This window comes from Scleropages formosus, chromosome 13 (assembly GCF_900964775.1).
Source record: "Scleropages formosus chromosome 13, fSclFor1.1, whole genome shotgun sequence".
NCBI lineage: Eukaryota > Metazoa > Chordata > Actinopteri > Osteoglossiformes > Osteoglossidae > Scleropages > Scleropages formosus.
The window spans coordinates 26,484,450-26,503,847 of record NC_041818.1 but is presented as its reverse complement, the minus strand read 5'-3'; the positions used below and the strand labels follow the sequence as shown (position 1 = coordinate 26,503,847).

The 19,398-nt window shown below is 48.7% G+C and overlaps 1 protein-coding gene across 1 annotated transcript in view; it reads right to left on the bottom strand.

Moving 5' to 3' along the window:
* The window catches only part of aff2 (AF4/FMR2 family, member 2), a 138,037-nt gene that overhangs the window by 87,878 nt on the left and 30,761 nt on the right, over nucleotides 1–19,398 (bottom strand). The window contains exons 2-3 of the mRNA XM_029257307.1: nucleotides 13,733–13,853; nucleotides 1,119–1,997 (exon numbers count right to left, since the gene is read on the bottom strand). Of these exons, the coding sequence (XP_029113140.1) occupies nucleotides 1,119–1,997; nucleotides 13,733–13,853 (1,000 nt within the window). The remainder of the gene's footprint in view (nucleotides 1–1,118; nucleotides 1,998–13,732; nucleotides 13,854–19,398) is intronic.

Sequence of the window (19,398 nt, the reverse complement as noted above, 5' to 3'; positions counted from 1 at the left end):
CTTGTTGGGGTCAGAGCCTCATCCACAACACTGGAAAGAGATAAACAGTGAAGCGCCACGGCAACAACAGTCCCTTACCCAGAGTGCACTGCGAAAAGCCATGACAAGTTTTCAAAGTCTCATACAAAGAGTTTGGCAGGAATAGAAAAGGCCCCTTATACCAAAACCTATAAATTAATGCTGCTGACAAATACGATGTTTGGAAACAAAGCCATTGCCACTCGTCAAAAACACACCGCGATGAACCATCCTGTTTGCCGTGGTCTCTTTTCCAGAATTGTAAGTCTGGGCAAAAAGCAATACTAGGGGGTGCAAATAGTTCTCAGTCAATGTCACTTTACTAATAGAATGTGACACTGCTAATTTTGTACTTTCAAAAAAATCCACGCAGCTTCCTCCTTCCATCCACCTTGTAGTTTAAAATTCCAAATTTTGTATTTACTCCTACGGGGTGCGGTGGCGCAGTGGGTTGGACCGCAGTCCTGTTCTCCGGTGGGTCTGGGGTTCGAAGTCCCGCTTGGGGTGCCTTGTGACGGACTGGCGTCCCGTCCTGGGTGTGTCCCCTCCCCCTCCGGCCTTACGCCCTGAGTTGCCGGGTTAGGCTCTGGTTCCCTGTGACCCTGTGGGACAAGCGGTTCTGAAAATGTGTGTGTGTGTGTGTGTGTGAGTGTGTGTGTGTGTGTATTTACTCCATTCTAAGATTGATTGAAGGATGCAGTTATTAACTTAGCTACTCATTAGATTTGAAGAATTAGTCAAAAGAGGGAAAAGTGCATCCTTTGGTCAAAACAAACTGCGATCAAAAAACCTAACTCGACACACGGACATACATCGGCTGTCAGGAACGCCGGTCACACCATTTGTAAAAGCAACAAGTCTAGGCCGGTGTCTGGAATCACACCTGGCATTCTGAGGAACTTCAAGCATTAAACCAGTGTCTTGACCAAGTCAACTCACTACTCCGCTGGTTGACCATGAACAATGCGCCGTACCAGAGCAGAGCAATGAGAACTGGTTGAGACATTCGGGCCAATCAGCAGCCTGAATCACTGTCCCGCTTTACCACCCAGGCAGAAAAATGGCGCTTCTCCAAGGTTGAGAAAGATGGCGAGACTCACCTCTCCCTGCGACGGCAGGGTCAGTTTTGGCAGCTTGCTCTTGGAGGTGGTGCCCCCGGCCTTCCCATCCATCAGGCCACCGAAGGAAGGGTTGTATCCATCTCCAATCTCCACAGGGGGCTTGAGCTCCGGAGAGTCATTGGGTACCTGGTCCTGGCCATCCATTGGCCGCACGTAGGCTGTGGGCTTCTGCTGGACGGCACTGGACTTGCAGTGGAGGCCTTGGGGAAAGGTGGGTGTGGAGAGGCCGCTGGGCAACAGGGAGGTGGAGGCCACTGGGGAGGAGGAGCCGTGAGCAGTAGGGTCTGGCTCCCCCGGCGACTTGCTGTGGCCCACCTCCTTATAAGCTGGATCAGAGGGTGGAGCCTTAGCAGGTGGCCCATGCCTCCGGGAATGAGAAGACGAGGCAGCAGGACTAGCATCTCCCTTGTGCGTTTCCCCTTGGCCACCGAAAAGGTCCTCATGCCTGACCTGGGAGGTGTCATGAGAGGCAGTCCCATGCTTGCTCCTCCCACACAGAGACCCTGTCCCAGAAGTTTGCTGACCTCCCGTAGACCAGTCCGACGTCCGCGATTTCTTGGATCCCTGGTGGCCGTGCATAAGAGCAGAGCCGGACATGGAGGACGAAGACGACGAAGAGGAGGATGGAACTGGAGGGGCCATGGAAGTGGCAGACTGAGGGGGGCCTGACCGTGACCTCTGACCCTCAGAGAAGAAGCTTGGCTGCTCTGATTTCTCCACGGGTGTCTGCGGCACGGAGCTCTTGGGGATGCCCACTAGGTGGCTCTGATTGGACTGGCTGGTCAGCAACTCTTTCATCTCGTCGTAATTCCCCAGCGTGTTTTGGACACGACTGGCCAGGGCGTCACCTTTGCTGGTCTGCAGGGACAGAAGATGAAAGTGTTAAAATGGGGAGACACTTTTGAGACCTCCCTCATACATACCCCACCTTTTGTGGTCACTGAACTTGTAAAAAGTAATAGAGGATTGGAAGGTGGTGGTAGCCAGGAGGCGTGTCCAAGTGTGACCTGCGTTGTCCTGTCATATGGGTTTATACCCCCTTGTTTTCTAACTATTGGGTGGGCCTTTGGAAGTGTGTTCAACTGTTATCTGATTAGGGGGTGTGACATATGGGGGCGTGTCCCATTGTTACCTGATTAGGGGGTGTGGCCTATAGGGGTGTGGCATGTTGTTATCTAGCTAGAGGGTGTGGCCTATTTGGTATGACCACGCCTGGGCAACAGGCTCTTCTCAGACTGCATCAGCCACCATCAGTTTCGCTGGGCAATGATAAAACTAAAAGCACGAGCTTGCTCCCGGTGTCCTGAAGGAGGTCTCGCCTGCGCAGACCAAGGCTGTAATTTACAAACATTAGCTTGTGCCATTATTGCGTTTTGAGGAGGGCAGGTCGTGGCAGTTGGTATAAACACTGCGGAAGCAGCAGTGACCCACTGGAGCTGTAGTACCTGAACCCCCCCTGCATGGCAGGTGTGATGGACACCTGTACCTGCCGTTGCCCCCCGATACACTCCATCGGCCGCCAGACGGCCGCGGACACAAAAAGTACTCATTTCTTTTAACTAATCCCTCTTCACTCCACAATCATAATCCTCAGTGTTATTCTGTAACACGGGGAACCTATTATAATAATTGTTTTCTGTAAGGTTTTACAGCATATCATTAGTTTATACAGCGGCTCCAAGAATGAAAGCGTGTTAACCCCCCCCACACGCTGTTTATTTACATAATAGGCACCAGATTATATTATCCACAGGAGTTACTATTATTTTCCACCGAAAACTTGCATTTGCGTGCCGCCGGAGACACGTCAGGAATTCTCAGCTGGTAAAAGGTCGCAAGATTTCCGCCGAACACCGGCAAGGGCTGCCAAACCCAAGTGCTTATTTATTTGGCCGTTTACTAAAAAACCAGAGGAAGAACAGAAAATGCAAACATAAAACATCCGGCATTTTTTCCCAAGACATCGTGGTGCAGCCAAGGCTTCGTCGCCAAGTTGGGCCGTCGATTCCCTGTGCCCAGTATTTCAGCACACCCAGGACAACGCATGAAACAGCAGTCGGCTCCGTAAATGGGGTGGTTATCGTCATACAGTTCCCCTGCATGGCCTCGCACACAATAAACATACACAGGTATGGGCCAACAGGTGGCGCGGTGGTTTGAGTCACCGCCTTGCAGCCAAAGGATCTCGGGTGTGGGGTTTAGCACCGCAGTTACAGTGCTTATTCTTAATTGATATAGTAAAAAATGACCCAGCTGTATCACTGGGTAAATCACTGTAAGTAGCTCTATGATGCCTTGGAGAAAAGCGTCCAATAAATTAGTAAATAACATGAATAAATCTGGATACTGCTGAACAATTTGCAGTAAACCACCATCCAGAGCGTCACAAATTCTTCTCTTGTATGGAAAAAGTGGGAGACGCTCTATAGGACCTGAATCCGAAAGTGATCGGCAGACAGCAACCGTGAAAATGGGGCGGAGCTTCTGCCGGAAACTCTGCCATCTAGGGGTTTGCCACAATGTGCTGTCGACAGGCGCGATCTCTCCATCGAGAGTTTTACGACTTTTTTTCACAGCAGCTGAAGCACGGCAACGGTAAAATAATGAATCCGACTGGGGAAGAAACTAGAGAGTCCACACACTAACTTCTTGAGGATGATCTGAACGCTATGTTTCAAACAAATCTCTCAGAGACAAGAGATATGGAGATGGGTGAGTAAAAACAAAGGAAACGTCCCATTTTGCGCCCAAACGTGGGCATCTCTCAGGGATCATGATGAAACTCAAAGCCAGGAGCATCACGACCAGGCCAGAAGATGTCATAGATGTTGATCTATACGCTCGAGTAAATAAGGGGGGAGGATTCCCAAGCGCTCTGCTCTGCTGACCGGACAAATTTGTTCGGAGGTCAGATCTTATCTTGTTGTTCCTTTGAGACAAGAGGAAGAGGACAATAAAACCGCTGCCTGGTCCTCAGGGACAGATGGAGCTGCGAGCGATGCCAGCAGAACGGAACGGGGCGACTCCTCGGCGAAGCCGCCAGTTGAGATGGGCTGCTTTTTCCAGACTTTTTTTCCACCATGTTTCTCACAGATCACGTCCCAGCCAGAAGGTCAGAACCCTACCACAAAGACGGGAGACATGGGCCGGGGCTGCACGGCTCACATTATGAGCTCCTTTCTGAAGATCAGTTATTCTTTGGTCTTGCAGATGCCCCGATGAGCCTCGGCAGAGGTCCGTCTCCAGGGAGGACCCGCAACCAGACTGACTCACAGGGCTCTCGTGCCACAGGTGAAGGCTCACCCCTGCCTGGCCCCACCCACCTGTACAGCCCAGGTAAATCCCCCAGGGTTATTAAGCGAGGGGGTGTTTCCTCTGGGGGCTTATGCCAAGTGCACTGACTTTCTAATGGGTTTTAATAAAAGGGACAACAGCGGTTAGAACTGCATACTTTGTATCTTCAGATTTGAATCCCATCTCCTACTGTAATACCTTTGATCAATGAACTTACCTTAAAATTACTCCAGTACATTGACCCAGCTGTATAAAAAGGCAAAATTAGGGCAAGTGGCTCAGCACTGTACGTTGCTTTGGAGAAAAGTATCAAAGGACCAAAGCAAATGGAACATGTTCAACAGTCGAGGTCCCGCACGTGATCCGTGTTGCTACCGCGGCCCAGCATGCACTCAGCATCCAACACGTGGGGGTCAGGGGTGGACCCTCGGAAGGGTCCTGTCCGAAAGCTCAGGAAAAACGTGAGGGCGAACAACGACCCCTCCCCCGAGGAGATCGGTCGGAAGCTATACTCCTTCTCCTTGGACCGAGAGCTTTCGAAAGTTCCCTCAAGAGCTCCGGCAGCAGCCGGCCTCTCGACTCACATCCACAGAATTACATTAAAAGGCCGCAGTGACACTTTGGAAATGTTTCCACTTCATTTCTTAATCATAAAATACGGCGCTGTGTTGTTTTTCAGTCGAGGAGACAAATGACCTTTCGCTCGGTTTTGCAACACAGTGCAGAGGGAGATGACTCATTTAAAATGAAATAAAAAAGTATGTATGTTTATGTCTGCGTGTGTATACACACACATTTTATTTCTATATAAATTTCATTTTAAACCTGCCATCGCTTCCCGAGAAGCAGCCCCAGCATGTTGTCAGATAGGGTGACAATGGGTGGGGGATGCAGGTACTTCTGGCGAACCCGGGGCCGCTTTTCCTTTTCCCTCTTAATCAGAACCGCCCCCGAAACGGCAGTCAGATCCTGGCGTTCGCAGGGAGAGAAAATCCTCCTTTCATCAGCAGAGCGACGCCTTTGTTCGTCTCCGCAGCCCATGCCAACGTCTGACTGCTCGCACATCTGAACGCCGTCCAAAATTAGCATCACTAAAAAAAAGCAGATTTTTGTTGTTGTTGTTGTTGTTTACTAACCCAAACATTAGAGAGCTCTGATACCGACACTAACTTTTGGCAGTCTCGGCGCACTTCGCATTCTGCCGCGTTGAGAAGCGCCGGCGCTCTGTGTGAAGGGGGACCTTCTGGTGGACCAGCCCGGGCTCTGGGCCTGCACCAGCGGAGCTCGGAGCGCTCGCCATCCGGCGCCTTCCGTGGGATTCCCCGCTGCCCGCCCGACCTGCGCTCATTTCGAGAGGCCATTCCCACGGTCACGTCTCATCCTGGAGATTATTTAGCAAAGACTTGCTGTCAGGGCCTCCTTTACCGTTTCTCCACTGATGTACCACGGTACCACGAGGAAGTCGTCCACCAACCCTCACATCCGTCAGCATAACCAAACTCTCTACTGCCCCCCACCATGGTAGCATCAGGTATATATACCTCTGGGCTGGAGCAAACTATTGTAGCATGGAGGTGAGTCTCGGGCGCTGGTGGGAATGGGGTAGGAGGCGGTAGGAAACACCACAGCGAACAGGGTCGAGCTCCATGTTCCATTTATGTAAGTTCACTTAGAATCTTTTCTCCAACGAGACACACAACTGAGAGTAAATAAAAGTGAATCAACCGCAGACAGACACTGATGTGTGATTCTCGAATAGCTCCGTTCTTCCCGCACTACACACATCACAAAAGTAGCTGCGTTTACAATCGATAGGAAATATCGAGGTGATCATATCGGGGGGCTTGACGGAGATTTGTAGAGCTGTCGAGAGATCGAAAGAAGTGGCTCTGAAAGAGACGGTTTGAGAACTTTCTTGAATGTAAGAGAGGATTCAGCAGCTCTGAGACACAGAGGGAGCTCTGTCACACCGGAGCCAAAAACCAGGAAACTTTGGACTTTTGAATTTGGACCTTTGCGTGTGTGGGACCGCCAAGCGGCCAGAGGTGGAGGAGCTCAGTGCTCTTGTTGGGGTTTAGGGAGAGATCCATTAACCATCTTGTAGGTCGTAACCAGAGTGATCATCAATGTTCACCCCAAACAGATGTATAATTTTCACTATTAAAATTATTTAAAAACAGAGCGAGGGCTCGAACCCGCTGCTGGATGCTGGCGGACTCTGAACTTCTCGCGACGTCCTACCGACGCCTCTTGGTAAGAACCAAGTTGCCCCACTGAAGATGCTGCCCAGACTGGAACTTAATGGAAAAAAATACATGTTGAAGAGCTCAAACCCCACCAACAAAACATCTCCACAACGACGCTGACAGTTTGGAGGGGGCGGGCGGTCTGACGGGAGGCTAAAAAAAGACGACTTCCTTCGGCGGAGGGGCACATGCGCGTGTGTCTCGTGAAGCGATTCATCCGTCTCCCAGCAGCACCCATGAATAAAACATGGCCGGAGTGCAGAACAAAGCAAAATTCATTTTGGGAAGGAAGGAAGGAAGAAAGAAAGAAAGAAAGAAAAAGAAAGAAAGAAAGAAAGAAAGAAAGAAAGAAAATAATTGGAAAGCCACAGTGTAAATTGACTTCTGTTTCGCTGATTTGACTTTAGTCAGCAACTGGGGGGTGATTTGGGAGAAGGAGGATCCCTGACACGAGGGGCTGGGGGGTGGGGGCGTTAAAAGCCGCCGAGGGCGACCGGGACGCTCCGACGGAGCCGGCGGTTCTGGTAGCCAATAAACACGTCCCAAATAGCTGTTAACAGCGCGATTCCATTAAACGGGATTAAGAGGGATTAACTAATAGCACGAGTGAAGTACAAACACGGTTCTGACGAGAGCTGCCCCCCACCCCCCCACTCAGAACCTCAATAACAACTCAGCCACATCAAACACATTAAGGATATAATATCCAAAACACACCTGGAGTACCTACATACAAGATATACCCTTTGATTTCTTCTTGTATACGTCTCCATTTTCATTATTGCCGTTTTCATTACAACAACTGATGATGATGATGATTATTATTATTATTATTATTATTTCATAATGCCATTGTTGCTGCTGTTATGTTTCTCCAGCCTTTTAAACAACAGATACGGGCAAAACCCTGCACACTCTGGGCTGCAGGGGGCGTAGTGGTTATAGCTGCAACTTCCAGTTCACGTTCTTGCTGGAGTACCAGATATTTTCCCCGAATTGGCACAGTGAAAATGACCCGGATGTATAAATAGGTAAATCAGCGTGAGTAGCTCAGTGTACAAACCCAACACTGTACATTCCAGGTAAATAACTATTAATAACAATATTCTGTTTCTGCTGGGACAGTCTGCGCACAGCAAGCACTTTCAGGTTCTTCCCTGCAACATGAACCCAACAGGAACAGAACTGACCCCCCCCAGATGGTGTTTATAGAACTGCAATAGCAGTCCCCCTCCCACCGCGGTAGGAAAGAGGTATCCTGGGGCAGCGGAGCAGCCCTCCGTGGGTCGTCTACAGCTTTTATTTTCTTCCATTATTATTTTTTTCTTTAACCAGGGGAATGGGCTTTAGGGTCATACGCATTTTAATTGAAAAGTTGGTCGGGTGCCGGGGGGGGTGTGTGTGTGTGTGGGGGGGTGTTAGGGCAATGAAGAAAAATGACGGCCAGTGAGAAGGTGGGGGGGGGGGGGGGTTCTGTACAGAGACACCGCTGGCAGGAAGGGGGGTGGGATAATTAGCCCTACAGAGGCCGTGACAGGGGTGTAGGGGGTGGGGTGGGGTGGGGAGGGGAGGGAGGCCACTGGGGGCAGGATCCAGACCTTCTGCACCCCCCACCCAATCTGGAATGCTGCTCCTCAGATACTGCTGGTGTCGTCAGAGACGTGTTGCATGTGATGCCAAAGGTGTTGCTGGTTTCAACACTCAAGTGCCTGTCGGTCCCTGGGAAATAATATTAATCATAAGGCCCAGTGTTAAACAGGCAGTTCAAAAACACTTGTTCGGCAAATAAAAAATGCAAATACATATGAAATATGCAAATGAGTGTTTGACATGAAATCTGTCGGTTTCCCTCGTCTCTTTACAACATACCAAACACATCGCAGCCATGAACTGGAACATATGGAAAATGCTGACAATGTGATGTATATGTCATATGCTACCGACACCACATGTCCTAAACTGTTTTATTATTATTATTATTATTATTAGTAGTGTTTTGGCCAACTGTCCGCGAAGCAAACCTATAAGCCAAAGGTCAGGGTCCAAGTGTGGGTGTACTGCTCACATTCTACAGTTGCAAATTGTTGTCACTTAAGTGGCACTGCTGTCTGGGGCGGGATGCAACCCACTTCTGTAAAATATATAATAACTTCACATTTATCTGACACTTTTCTCCAAAGCAAATGACAACTATTTACCCATTTCTACAGCTGGGTAATTTCACCGGAGTAATTAAGAGTAAGTACCTTGCTTAAGGATGCTACTGGGGAGAAGGGATTTGAACCAGCAACCTTTAGGTACAAAGACAGCAGCTCTAACCACTACACTACTAGCTGTCCCAAAAAACAATATATCGTGCTATGGCAGCAGAGATGTACTACTGCAGAGCATGCGAGACAAGCAGATGAATTATAATCAGAGAGAAGACGGAGGACGTCTCGGTCCTGGCACCAGCTGGACACCGAGGACGATAAGAACGGGGAGGGAGGGGTTGGCAGCGGGTGGGACGCTGGAGGGACGTCGGAGCCGAAGACGTCTCCCAGCCAGGCCGGATCCAACCAGTCCGATCGCATGATCACAAAGCCTTCGGTCCTCCGTGGCAAAAAAGGAGGGAAAACGTCTAAGCCGTCGGTTAGTTGCCCGATCGCAGCCCCTCCTGTGAAAGCAGCGCGCCTTGTCACGAGGCCCTCCGCCGGGGTCGGACACAGTTCCAAAGAAATAAATGAAGAGCGGTTCAAACGAGAAGAAGTTCCACAACAGCTCATTAGAAGAGCGCGCCAGCAGAGACAATAAATAAGTAATGCAGAGAAATGGCCGTGACAGGCGCTGAGGACTGAAACGAAAGAGCCGAAAATGAGCGAGTCTGGGGGAATTGCACTAACCCAGATTGCGGCGTGCGGAGGAGCGCCACCGGAAGCGCGGCTTCGCCCTCCGCATCGCACCTGCGCTCCCTCCCTGCACGGGAAGGGATTCTTCACCTGGAGCTGGCATATTTTAAATATTACCGTGATTATTTTTACTCATCCATTTATCTGATGCGTTTCTCGAAAGCAAATTTTAGAGTTACGTATAATGCAAACTATTTACCCATTTATACAGCAGGGTAATTTTTACTGTATCAATTCAGCGCACTACAGCAGGAGTTCCGTTCAAATCCGGCACTTTCGGATTGCAGAGCAGTGTCTCTAACCGATGCGCCACCTGCTGGCTCCGGCATGTCTCCGTAATCACGGTGCAACCATGCGGAAAGGTGTCTTTATTCACTTTACCTGGTTTAATAATCCCTTTTTTCAAACGAGCTGTTTGATCCTCTCAGTTCGTTTATGAAGCAGATCATCCAGAGACCCAGATATTCAATTTTGTCCACTCCAGAAGACGTATATTTCTTGTGCGTCTCCCAAATTGCAGAAGGTGGGATTTGAACCCAGGTCCTGCAAGTGAAAGGCAGGAGTACTAACCTCTGCACTACCCTCTGCTAAAAAAAGAATAATAATAATAATTTTATTCTATACTTTCTTTATTTTGTTCTGCAGAGCTGTAACATGTCAAACGAAGTTGAGGAAACTAATGTTTTTTTCTCTTTCACACGGAATACCGAGGCGCAGGAGCAAACCCCAGCGGTGATCATTTAGCTGCAGGGGACAGCGGCGTCTGCGCCGAGACTCGCGCTCCTGCTGCAGGTGTGCGGTGACAGAGCGTCGACGTCCCGCTTCCAAATTCCAAGAGTCGCGCTTCGACATTCGGCTCAAGTCATGGCACAGTCTACTGTGAATTTTACTCTCGTAATTGTAGTAAAATATGAACACCTAAAAAAACCCCCAAATCTAACTGTAACTAAGGGCAACGGTATCCTATATATATATAAGTCAATAAGAACATTTCTTAATGTTAAAAATGTGAAAAATACAAATATGGAAATCACAGATTTTCTGTTGGTTCTTGCTATTTAGTTAATGCATTTCTCCAAAGCTGCTTACAGTGTTAGCTTTTTATATTAAGTCACTTACAAGTGTGTACCCACTTATAGAGTAGGGTAATTTTTACTGTATTAATGCAGGGTGAGTATTCCAACCAGAGTCGCTCAAATGGAATTTGACAGCTCTAACAGCTTTTTTCAATCAGAATAAAAATATAAACAGCCTCAAACCCACTGACAATGACATTATTACATTTATGTGTTTGCCTGCAACTTTTTTTCAAAGCGATTAATAATGTTTAGTAACTTAGAATGATTTACCTGTTTTATATAGGCCAAGTACCTTGCTCAATGGTACTACAGCAGGAGGTTGGATTCAAGAACCTGTGACCTTTGGATCTGAAGGCAGCAGCTCTAACCACTACACTACCACCTGTACCCCCACCCCCACTTTATTTTATTACATTTCATTAAAATTTATTTATTTGCTATTATGTCTTTTTATTCAAAAAACTCCAGTGAGAAGTTCCATCATGATCCGTCGGCAGGTCTGGTCTGACTCTACGGCTGCAGGTTGGAAACCAGAAAATATTATTCTAGCAATATATACACCGCATTGGAGTGATCGTCTGATGACATCTGTGGGACATGGGTCTCTTGGGCTGAGCTCACACACAGCTGGCTGTTACTCATGGGCCAGAAGTTCAGGTCCTGCGAGATCCCGCCGAGCTCATGCTGAATCACGGCTAAATCACCCGTCCGCTCCACACACAGCTGCAAACTGACCTTAAACACACCGGAAAGACCAACGATCATCCTGTCCTGTACGGAGACGCCACCTACTCAGTTGCCTACCCTGGAAACCGCAAATGGCCCACGCCTTGACCGCGGTAAAGCTCACGGTTCGAGTCTTGGATCTAAGCTGCCCGATGCTGGTGGCACGTGCCGCGTTCAACCGACAGCGTGTGTACACAAACGCTCCGGCCTCCCCAGTTGTGCGTTTCTCATTACGAAACAACTTCTTCTGACATTTTTTCTAGGCTTGAACTGTTCTGCTAGCTCATTTACACATAGCTGCAAAACAATAATTGCCTTGAGCTGAGAACGCAAGACTGGGCGGAGGAAATTAGTCCTCCGCTGCGTCTCCTGCACATGCAGAACGAGACTGACTGTCAGTTCATTTCGCTAAATTTCTTAATCCCCAGCCAAACAGGCTTCCGGGGAATTGAGAAAATAAGATTCCCACGGAGACGCGGATTTGGCAGCAAAGGCCACAGGAGCAGAAGCAGGAACAAGGGCAACGATTTGGGGGAAAAGGGCAAAACTGCAGAAATAAATATAACAATTTGTGGGAAAAGGGCAACACTGCGGAAATAAATACGGGCATCCCTTCATTTACGAACTCGGCTCATGATGCTGATTTTCGATTTCCGGAACGAAAAAGTCAGTATAACAAAATATATCCAAAGTGTGTCCAAAACATTTTTGAAAGGCATGCGTTGCACAAGTGAAGTGGAAGTGCAGTACAGTAATGTACCGTTGTAGGCACTAGTGTATCATCAGCTTTTTCCGCTTGGTTTCCCCGATTCCTTGTTTCCAAGCATTTGTGCAGTGGCAGTGCAAGAATGACTGCCGAGACTCCTCCCTCCGCCGTCCATTGCTCGCAATGAGCCGTTCTTCACTCGCTGTGTACAGTAACAGTTCGTTAAATAGTCTTTGCTTATTTTAAATTATAGTTTTGCGCTTATTTTTAAAGATAAATTTCATTATTTAATGTCCGTTGCTGCGTACAGAATATACGGAAAACACAATTAGTTTCTGAAAAATCCTGCGCAGAAACATACCCCTTAATGATCTCATTAAGCGTTTGATAATTATGAAGCAACTCACATCTGCGTTCGGATCTCCGTTAACGGAAGAGACTGTCGCCTGACACTGGAACTTGGAATAAATGCAAAAAGAATGCATGTCTTGGGCTGATACAGCTGTTTTACAGTATTTTGGGAAATTTAATTTGGGGTTTTCGGATGTGCTGGGAACAACTTATTATTGTTACAAATGGGCATTTTGGTATCCAAAATTTCAGTATCCGCACTGTTTTCGGGACCATACTAATTTCTGAAATTGAGGGATTCCTGTACAACAAATTGAGGGAAAAGAAACATTTGTAATAAAGCAAAAATAAGGAAAACATTTCAGGAAATTTGCAGCAATACAGGAGGAAAGGGAACAATGGAAGGAAAAAAAAACTACTTAAATGCAGGTGAAACATTGTCGACCGTGGGCATCCAAGCTGGTGAAATAACGTGAGGTTTTGCCGTGCCTGTCAGAAATAGGCTACGGTAATTTTAGAACAGATAAAGTAGTAAATATGTGGGTGTTTATTTTTACATCAAAGAGGTTTTAGGGCGCAGACAGGCATGAAAACACGTTGAGCGCGAGCCGAGTGCCGGAAGAAAGCCGGGCTTGCCCGGCGGCGGCTGTGGCGCGGTGCAGGGCGTTCACGCCGAGATGAGCCAACGTCCCGTTTGGAGCTAAGCTGCTGGATTCTCGGCACCGCGGTATTAGCACTATCAGAGCCGAACACGCCGGCGTCACATGGCAGCGCCCACGTTAAACACGTTATAGTGCCGATTCTGAAACGAGCGCTTCGGAAGCCAGTGGGGGCGACAACGGTTCACGCCTTTCAACTGGGCTTTTGCGTGGGGGTCAGGGTGACTCGTCTTACCCAACGTGCACCTGGCTACTGCTGGCCCCTACTGCCGTTAATGTGGGGTGTATTCGGTCCCCCAGACTCACCCAAACGTACTGCGACCCAAGAGTAAACGGGCCTTCTGAGAAACGTAGCCAGACATCCTATGGGGCAGCAAAAAGTTCCAGGCCATCCAGGTGCTCGGCCTCAAAGCCACTGGGGTAAAAGTCACGGCAAGTGGAATCATGGCAAATGTGGGAGTTGGGGCATTGTGCACGTGGAAGAAGAAGACACTATTGAAGGATGTATAAATAATAAGAAAAGTGACACCTCCTGCACTGCCCCCCCCCCGCGCCCCCCCACCAAGCTCCTGTTGCCGGGGAACGGCAGGCTGGCGGCGTGGAAGCGCAGCCTCCGATTGGTCCCCCCCTCCAGCGACCCTTACCTTGTATGGCTCCCCGAACAGATTGAAGCCAGAGGAGAACAAATCTTCATCCTGCTGCACCTCCTGGGTCCTCCTTTCCCACTCCTTCTTCTTGAGTGCACTGCGGTCCGGCTCGTAATGACTGCGGAGACAGCGGGGAGGGGGCACAGCAAGGGGGGGGGGGCATTAAGAGTGATTCGAGCTGGCATGCGAGAAATAAACGCTGAATCCCTCCTTTGAAAAGACTGGAGAGAAGCTCTTATCTGGCTAATGGGCGCAAGCTGACACTAAGCAGATGAAGGATACACTTCCCCGAGACAAAGTAGCCGGATTGCCCATTAAATACTTTGTTGTAGGCCAAGAAAAAAAATACATAACTATTCCTTTTAAAATGAAATGCAATGTCAGACACTGCAAAGACACTATTTGACGATAAAAATGGAGAAAATCCCACATGTGAAGACGCTGACGTACGTCTTTCCGTTGAACGGAGACGGGCGATACCGATCGAGAACTGTAATGACCCGGCGGCGCACCTGGAGGTACCGGGAGACGCAACGGGCTGAACGGCGTAAACATGGTGATCTACGTCGCAGCATCCGTTCTGCACAACGCCATCGGTCCGCATCACCCCGGATCCGTGTCCCCTCTTTAGGCCTCCCTGTGGGCCACTGGGAACTCGGACTGGAACCAACAAGGCCAGAGAAACACGGACCGAGGACACGGCGGGACGAGAAAAATGCCCCCAGCCTTTGATCGCATATAAGCGACGTCCCTCGAGGTGTGAAGAAGGACTTCAGCTGTGCAGCTCGGCTTTGTTTTGCTTTAGAAACACAATTATCCAGGAACCGCAGCTGAATACAAAGGACTGGCAAAAGCTGTAATTGGGAAAAAAATTTTAATTGGAAAATATGAATCCAAAATAACAGTTTCCTTCCAATGCATTCAGATTTATAACCTGGCTGACACAGAGCTGAACACCGATTCTATTGAAGAAACCAATTAAATAGCAAAAAAACAGTTTCACCGCTAAAAAAATGAACATATTTGCTTACCCCATTTAGGAGAACATTTAAAAGATTCCCATGTAGTGACACATGCATCATAATGTCAATATAATACAATATACACAAGCATAACAGAGTGCAGAGTCCACAATTAAATAAAAAGTATTTAAGCCGCAACGATTGGTTGGCACAGGTAAAGCACTGCAGCGATTGGTTAAGCAGGGAGCCAATCAGGGCTTTAGGATCTGTTCTTCACATCCTGTGGTTCCTGGTCTGCGCTCACCTGGTACAAATTCAAAATTCAACTTAAAAATGTTAAAAATTCAGCGTACTGTCCCGAACCTGCCACCCCCCCGGGTCACCGGGGCTGCAGGTCACCTTACGCCAGAGGCTACCTGTGCAGGATGACTCATCACACCCCAGTCCTGCATTATTTACTTGCTGAGCAGAGACATATTTTTACGCAAACCTGCTAGTTTCTTCTGCTCACGCAGCTGGATGTTTCCCCGAGGCAGTTTGGCGCCAGGTTGGACCGGACCTTAACCGCGGTGCTGCCTATCTCTTGTGCAAATGGTTTTTAGTTCACCTCCCCCTCCGAGGTCACAGGTTCAAAGCGGCTTTTATTACCGGAGTCCTCACAGCGAGGTCATCTCCACCTGTCAGCACCGTTTCACGTTACGCCAACATTCGGGTTCAGCGGCTCGGCTCAGGGGTCGAACGGAAGAACCGTTCCGCGAAAATCTGTCACACAAAGCTGCCCACATCTGCTGCGCAGAACAGAAGCAGATGCATGAAAATATTCTTCTGTTTTCCTGCTTTATGGAAATTTTCATGTGGGGCGCTCTGCAACACCTGGACGGAGTGATAGGACGATAGGATGGGTTCGATTCCCGATTTGTCTACGTGGAGTTTGCTTTTTATCCCCATGCGGAAATGGACTTCCTTTGGGTGCTCTGGTTTCCACCCACAGCCCAAAGACTTGTGTTTCAGGTACACTGATGTCTCTAAACGGAGCTTAGTGTGTGTGCGTTTAAATTGCTGTGCTGTATAGGTGCGTGGATCACCCTGGATAAAAGTGCGAGCTGGGTGTGTAGCTTCTGAAATGGTCCCCCCAGCTGCCTATTCCTCCCAGGGTAAATGACACCACAACTTCCACATGGCCACAAAATCCCACGGAGTGTTTTCTTTGAGATCCTCCAGGGCTACAGGGGGCGCTGCGATTGGCTGAGATGGAATGGTGGGAGGTTCAGGGCGGAGCCCCATGCCGCCGCCGCACCCCCCACGATGGGGGCCTGTAATGCTTCACTAGATGAGTTGGAAAAAGGGCGCGGTGCCGTGGAAGTAAAACGCGTGGGTGTTGAGGAGCGATGGGCGATCCCTCCTCTGGATGGCGAAAGAACCGAAAGGAGGGGAGGGGAGGGGCGGTAGAATGACAGCAGGGGACCCGCATGGCACTGACAGCAAGATGTCAGTTATCTTTACGTCGGCTCGCCCGGCGCACCTGACAGCGCCACCTGACAGCCCGATAGATCACATTTACAGCTGTCACGAGAGGAGCGGGAGCCGCCGCGTCCCACGGCACCGAGTGACGCTCCTAATGTAATAGTGCTTTGGGCGTGCGTGTGTCTGTATGTGTGTGTGTTGGGGGGACTTTCTGCGGGGGGCATCGTGGGAATGTTGGCAGGGAGTCCTGTTAATCAAGGCACCGGAGGGGAAATCATATTAAGGAAAAAATCCCAAGATGCAAAGCAGCTCACAACTACTACAGCCCAGGGATGCGTAGCTGTTCCGGTCCTTTCTTCTCATCCAGACTTTTCTTGCCGTGTTTTTGTGCCGGGTAATTAGCCGGCGGATTCCGGGTGACTATCTGGACGGCAGATCGCACGCTTCTCTGATTGTACCGCTCATGGCGTTTGCAGTTTGTCTGGCTTTTTTCTTCCCTCCTGTTTTTTTTCATCCCCCCTCAACAGCTCGGCCCGTACCGCGGTAAAGCCAAAGAATGTAATTCCAGGCGAGCGCCACTGATCCTGCAGGGTAACCGAAGAGACCTGCTCCACCGCCCCGCCCCGACCCCACCCCACACCGCCTTACCGGGCATTTCCGGAAGCACCTTCGGACCGTGAGATGTAACAAGCAATGAACGGCACCCTTATTAAACAGGGCCGCCGCCAACAATCAACGGCTTCTTATTTAAACGGCAATTATTAATTTGAAGCACCGTCTAATTAAAACCGCAGCTGAGCATTTATCCCCTTGTTACAATTATTTTGTCACTCCCTAATTATAAGGAACCTGCTTATCTTCTCAATTAAGGGCGGGAACGCCGGATGTGCGGATCTTAGGTGCGGAAAGGTCCGGAAGGGTGTGGGATCGTGCCCCGTCACGCTTAGAGCGCTAATCGCCCAGTAATGGGATGATGTTTGAATGAGAGCTCCGATGTGCTAATGAACCGGATCGTCCCTCCCATCAGATGCTCGCACCATCTCCTGCGCGGAATGATACCCGGAAGGTGCTGCATGGCCTGGAGGGGGCCTGTTACTGACTTAACCTGAGCGACTTCATGAAAAATAAATAAGCAACAAGTGGGTGAAACTGTAAAACGGCGCAGCGCCTAAGCCATTTGAGATTAAAAATGCACAAAGACATCAGTGGAAGATGAATGTAGACGATTAGAGCCCCCGTGCGCGGCCCCGCGCCACTTCCTGTAGCCCTACGGCCCCGCTGTGCCGTTGACCGTACCGCACATAGCGGCGCGAGGGCTGACGCTGGCGTCTTTATACCTCTTATTATGACTCTCAGGGCTGGGTTGCTGAGTTCACCTGCTGAACACTGAAAAACTATGTCTGGGAAGCAGGTGGTGTAGTGGTTAGAGCTCTCGGGCTAGCAGTCAAAGGTCCCGGGTTCGAAGCTCACCGCCTGCTAGAGCATGCAGAGAGACACTGATTATTTTATGTATCTTTTGTAGAGACAGTGATTATTTTATAGATACATAAAGATCACGAACAAGGGATAATAAAATTTTAATTAATCAATAAAATATTACTAATCAATTCGTTATTAATGTAAAGTCAGGAGAACAGTGTTTTATGAACAGGACATAAGTAGAAAACACAAGGTGACGTCCCTGACTTTGTATTCTGTTTACAAACAGAGGGGGCGGAGTTTAGGAGAGGTCATAACCTGTTAACCAGGATAACTTCCAGTAGGGCTGATTTAATCTGGCAGGTTGGTTTCTGTTTTGTTTCTGCACTGTCACCCCCCCCCAGTCCCCAAAAACCCTTTTGATTTATAAAAGCGCCCCCCCCCCCCCCCCCCGGGTGTCTCAGCCATCCTGCCGGAGCTGCGCTAACAGTGCGAGCTCCCGTGATTAAATGCGCCGGCCAATTAGGGCGACTGTCCGCGACTGCGTTACATCTGAAATGTCACATTATGAATATTTTAGGAGGAAACCTGGGCTTTTCTCCAGCTTTCGACCCAATTTACCAAACAGGCTCCGCGATGCTCTGGAGAAACCTTCCGCTTTGAGCTTGCAAAGAAAAAAACGGTGGCTTGTTCAGGAGAAACGGATGGTGGCGGAAAGAGACACGGCGACTACTGGCGAATATCGACGGCTATGTTGCTATCGGCCTATCGACATTGCATGGTACCGCTGTTTCCAGGGCCTCGGCCGCCTGTCGGAAACTCAGGAAAAGCCCCGACAGCCACCCGCGTCCTCTGCGTGCCACCAAACCCTAGTGGGGTTCCGAGTCACTTATAGCATCATCATAAATACACCTTCATTCATCTGATCGCCGTAAGGCTTCATGACCCCCCCGAGCATCTGAACAAAATGAATACATAAAAATAATTTCTTTATTTTAAATATGTACTTACTATGGATACATTTCATTTATTAATAATAAAATGAACAATCACCAGTTTTGCTGAATTTGTTTTATTCACAGATTGTCTGCCTGTGGTGTGTCTGGTGATCTTTGGCCAGAGGAAATGAATGGCTGAGGCTATAATAAATACCAAAGAGTGATCAAATGTTAGATTCTCTCTCTCTTTCACACACAAAAATACTGTAATGTCAGGTAAATGAGGTCTATAGACCGTAAATTCCGAAAAGAAGTTGTAAAAATGACCAGGAATGAAGCTGGCTAAAAGGTGCAACAGGCTCGATTTGAAAATAACTAAAAAGTTGAAAATTAAACAAAAACCTCAGTATGCTATTACTACGTATGACATAATAAAATTTCAAGATGACTGAATTCCAGAGAAATAATCCGAGTGCAACATTTCATAAATAAAAATCCATTCATCCATTGTCAACAACCGCTTGGAATTTATTTACTTGTATTGTTCTTCAAGGGGTCCTCAGCTGGAATCAGATTATTAAATATCTCTCTGGTGTAGAAACAGTTAAGAAGCTCTAGACTGGATGAACTTGTTACACTGGCAACAATCAACATTCATAAATCTACCGACGGCAAAAATCAGCCGTCGAGGCTAATGACATTTCTTAATGCGAGCAGCTTCAAAACCCTCAACTGCCTAATTACATATATGGGCCTCTTGGTCTGCTGGGGAATATCGCCTGGATGACTCTGTGTGTGTGTGTGTGTGTGTGTGTGTGTGTGTGTGTGTGTGTGTGTGTGTGTGTGTGTGTGTGTGTGTGGTGCATCCCGGTTTTTCCGC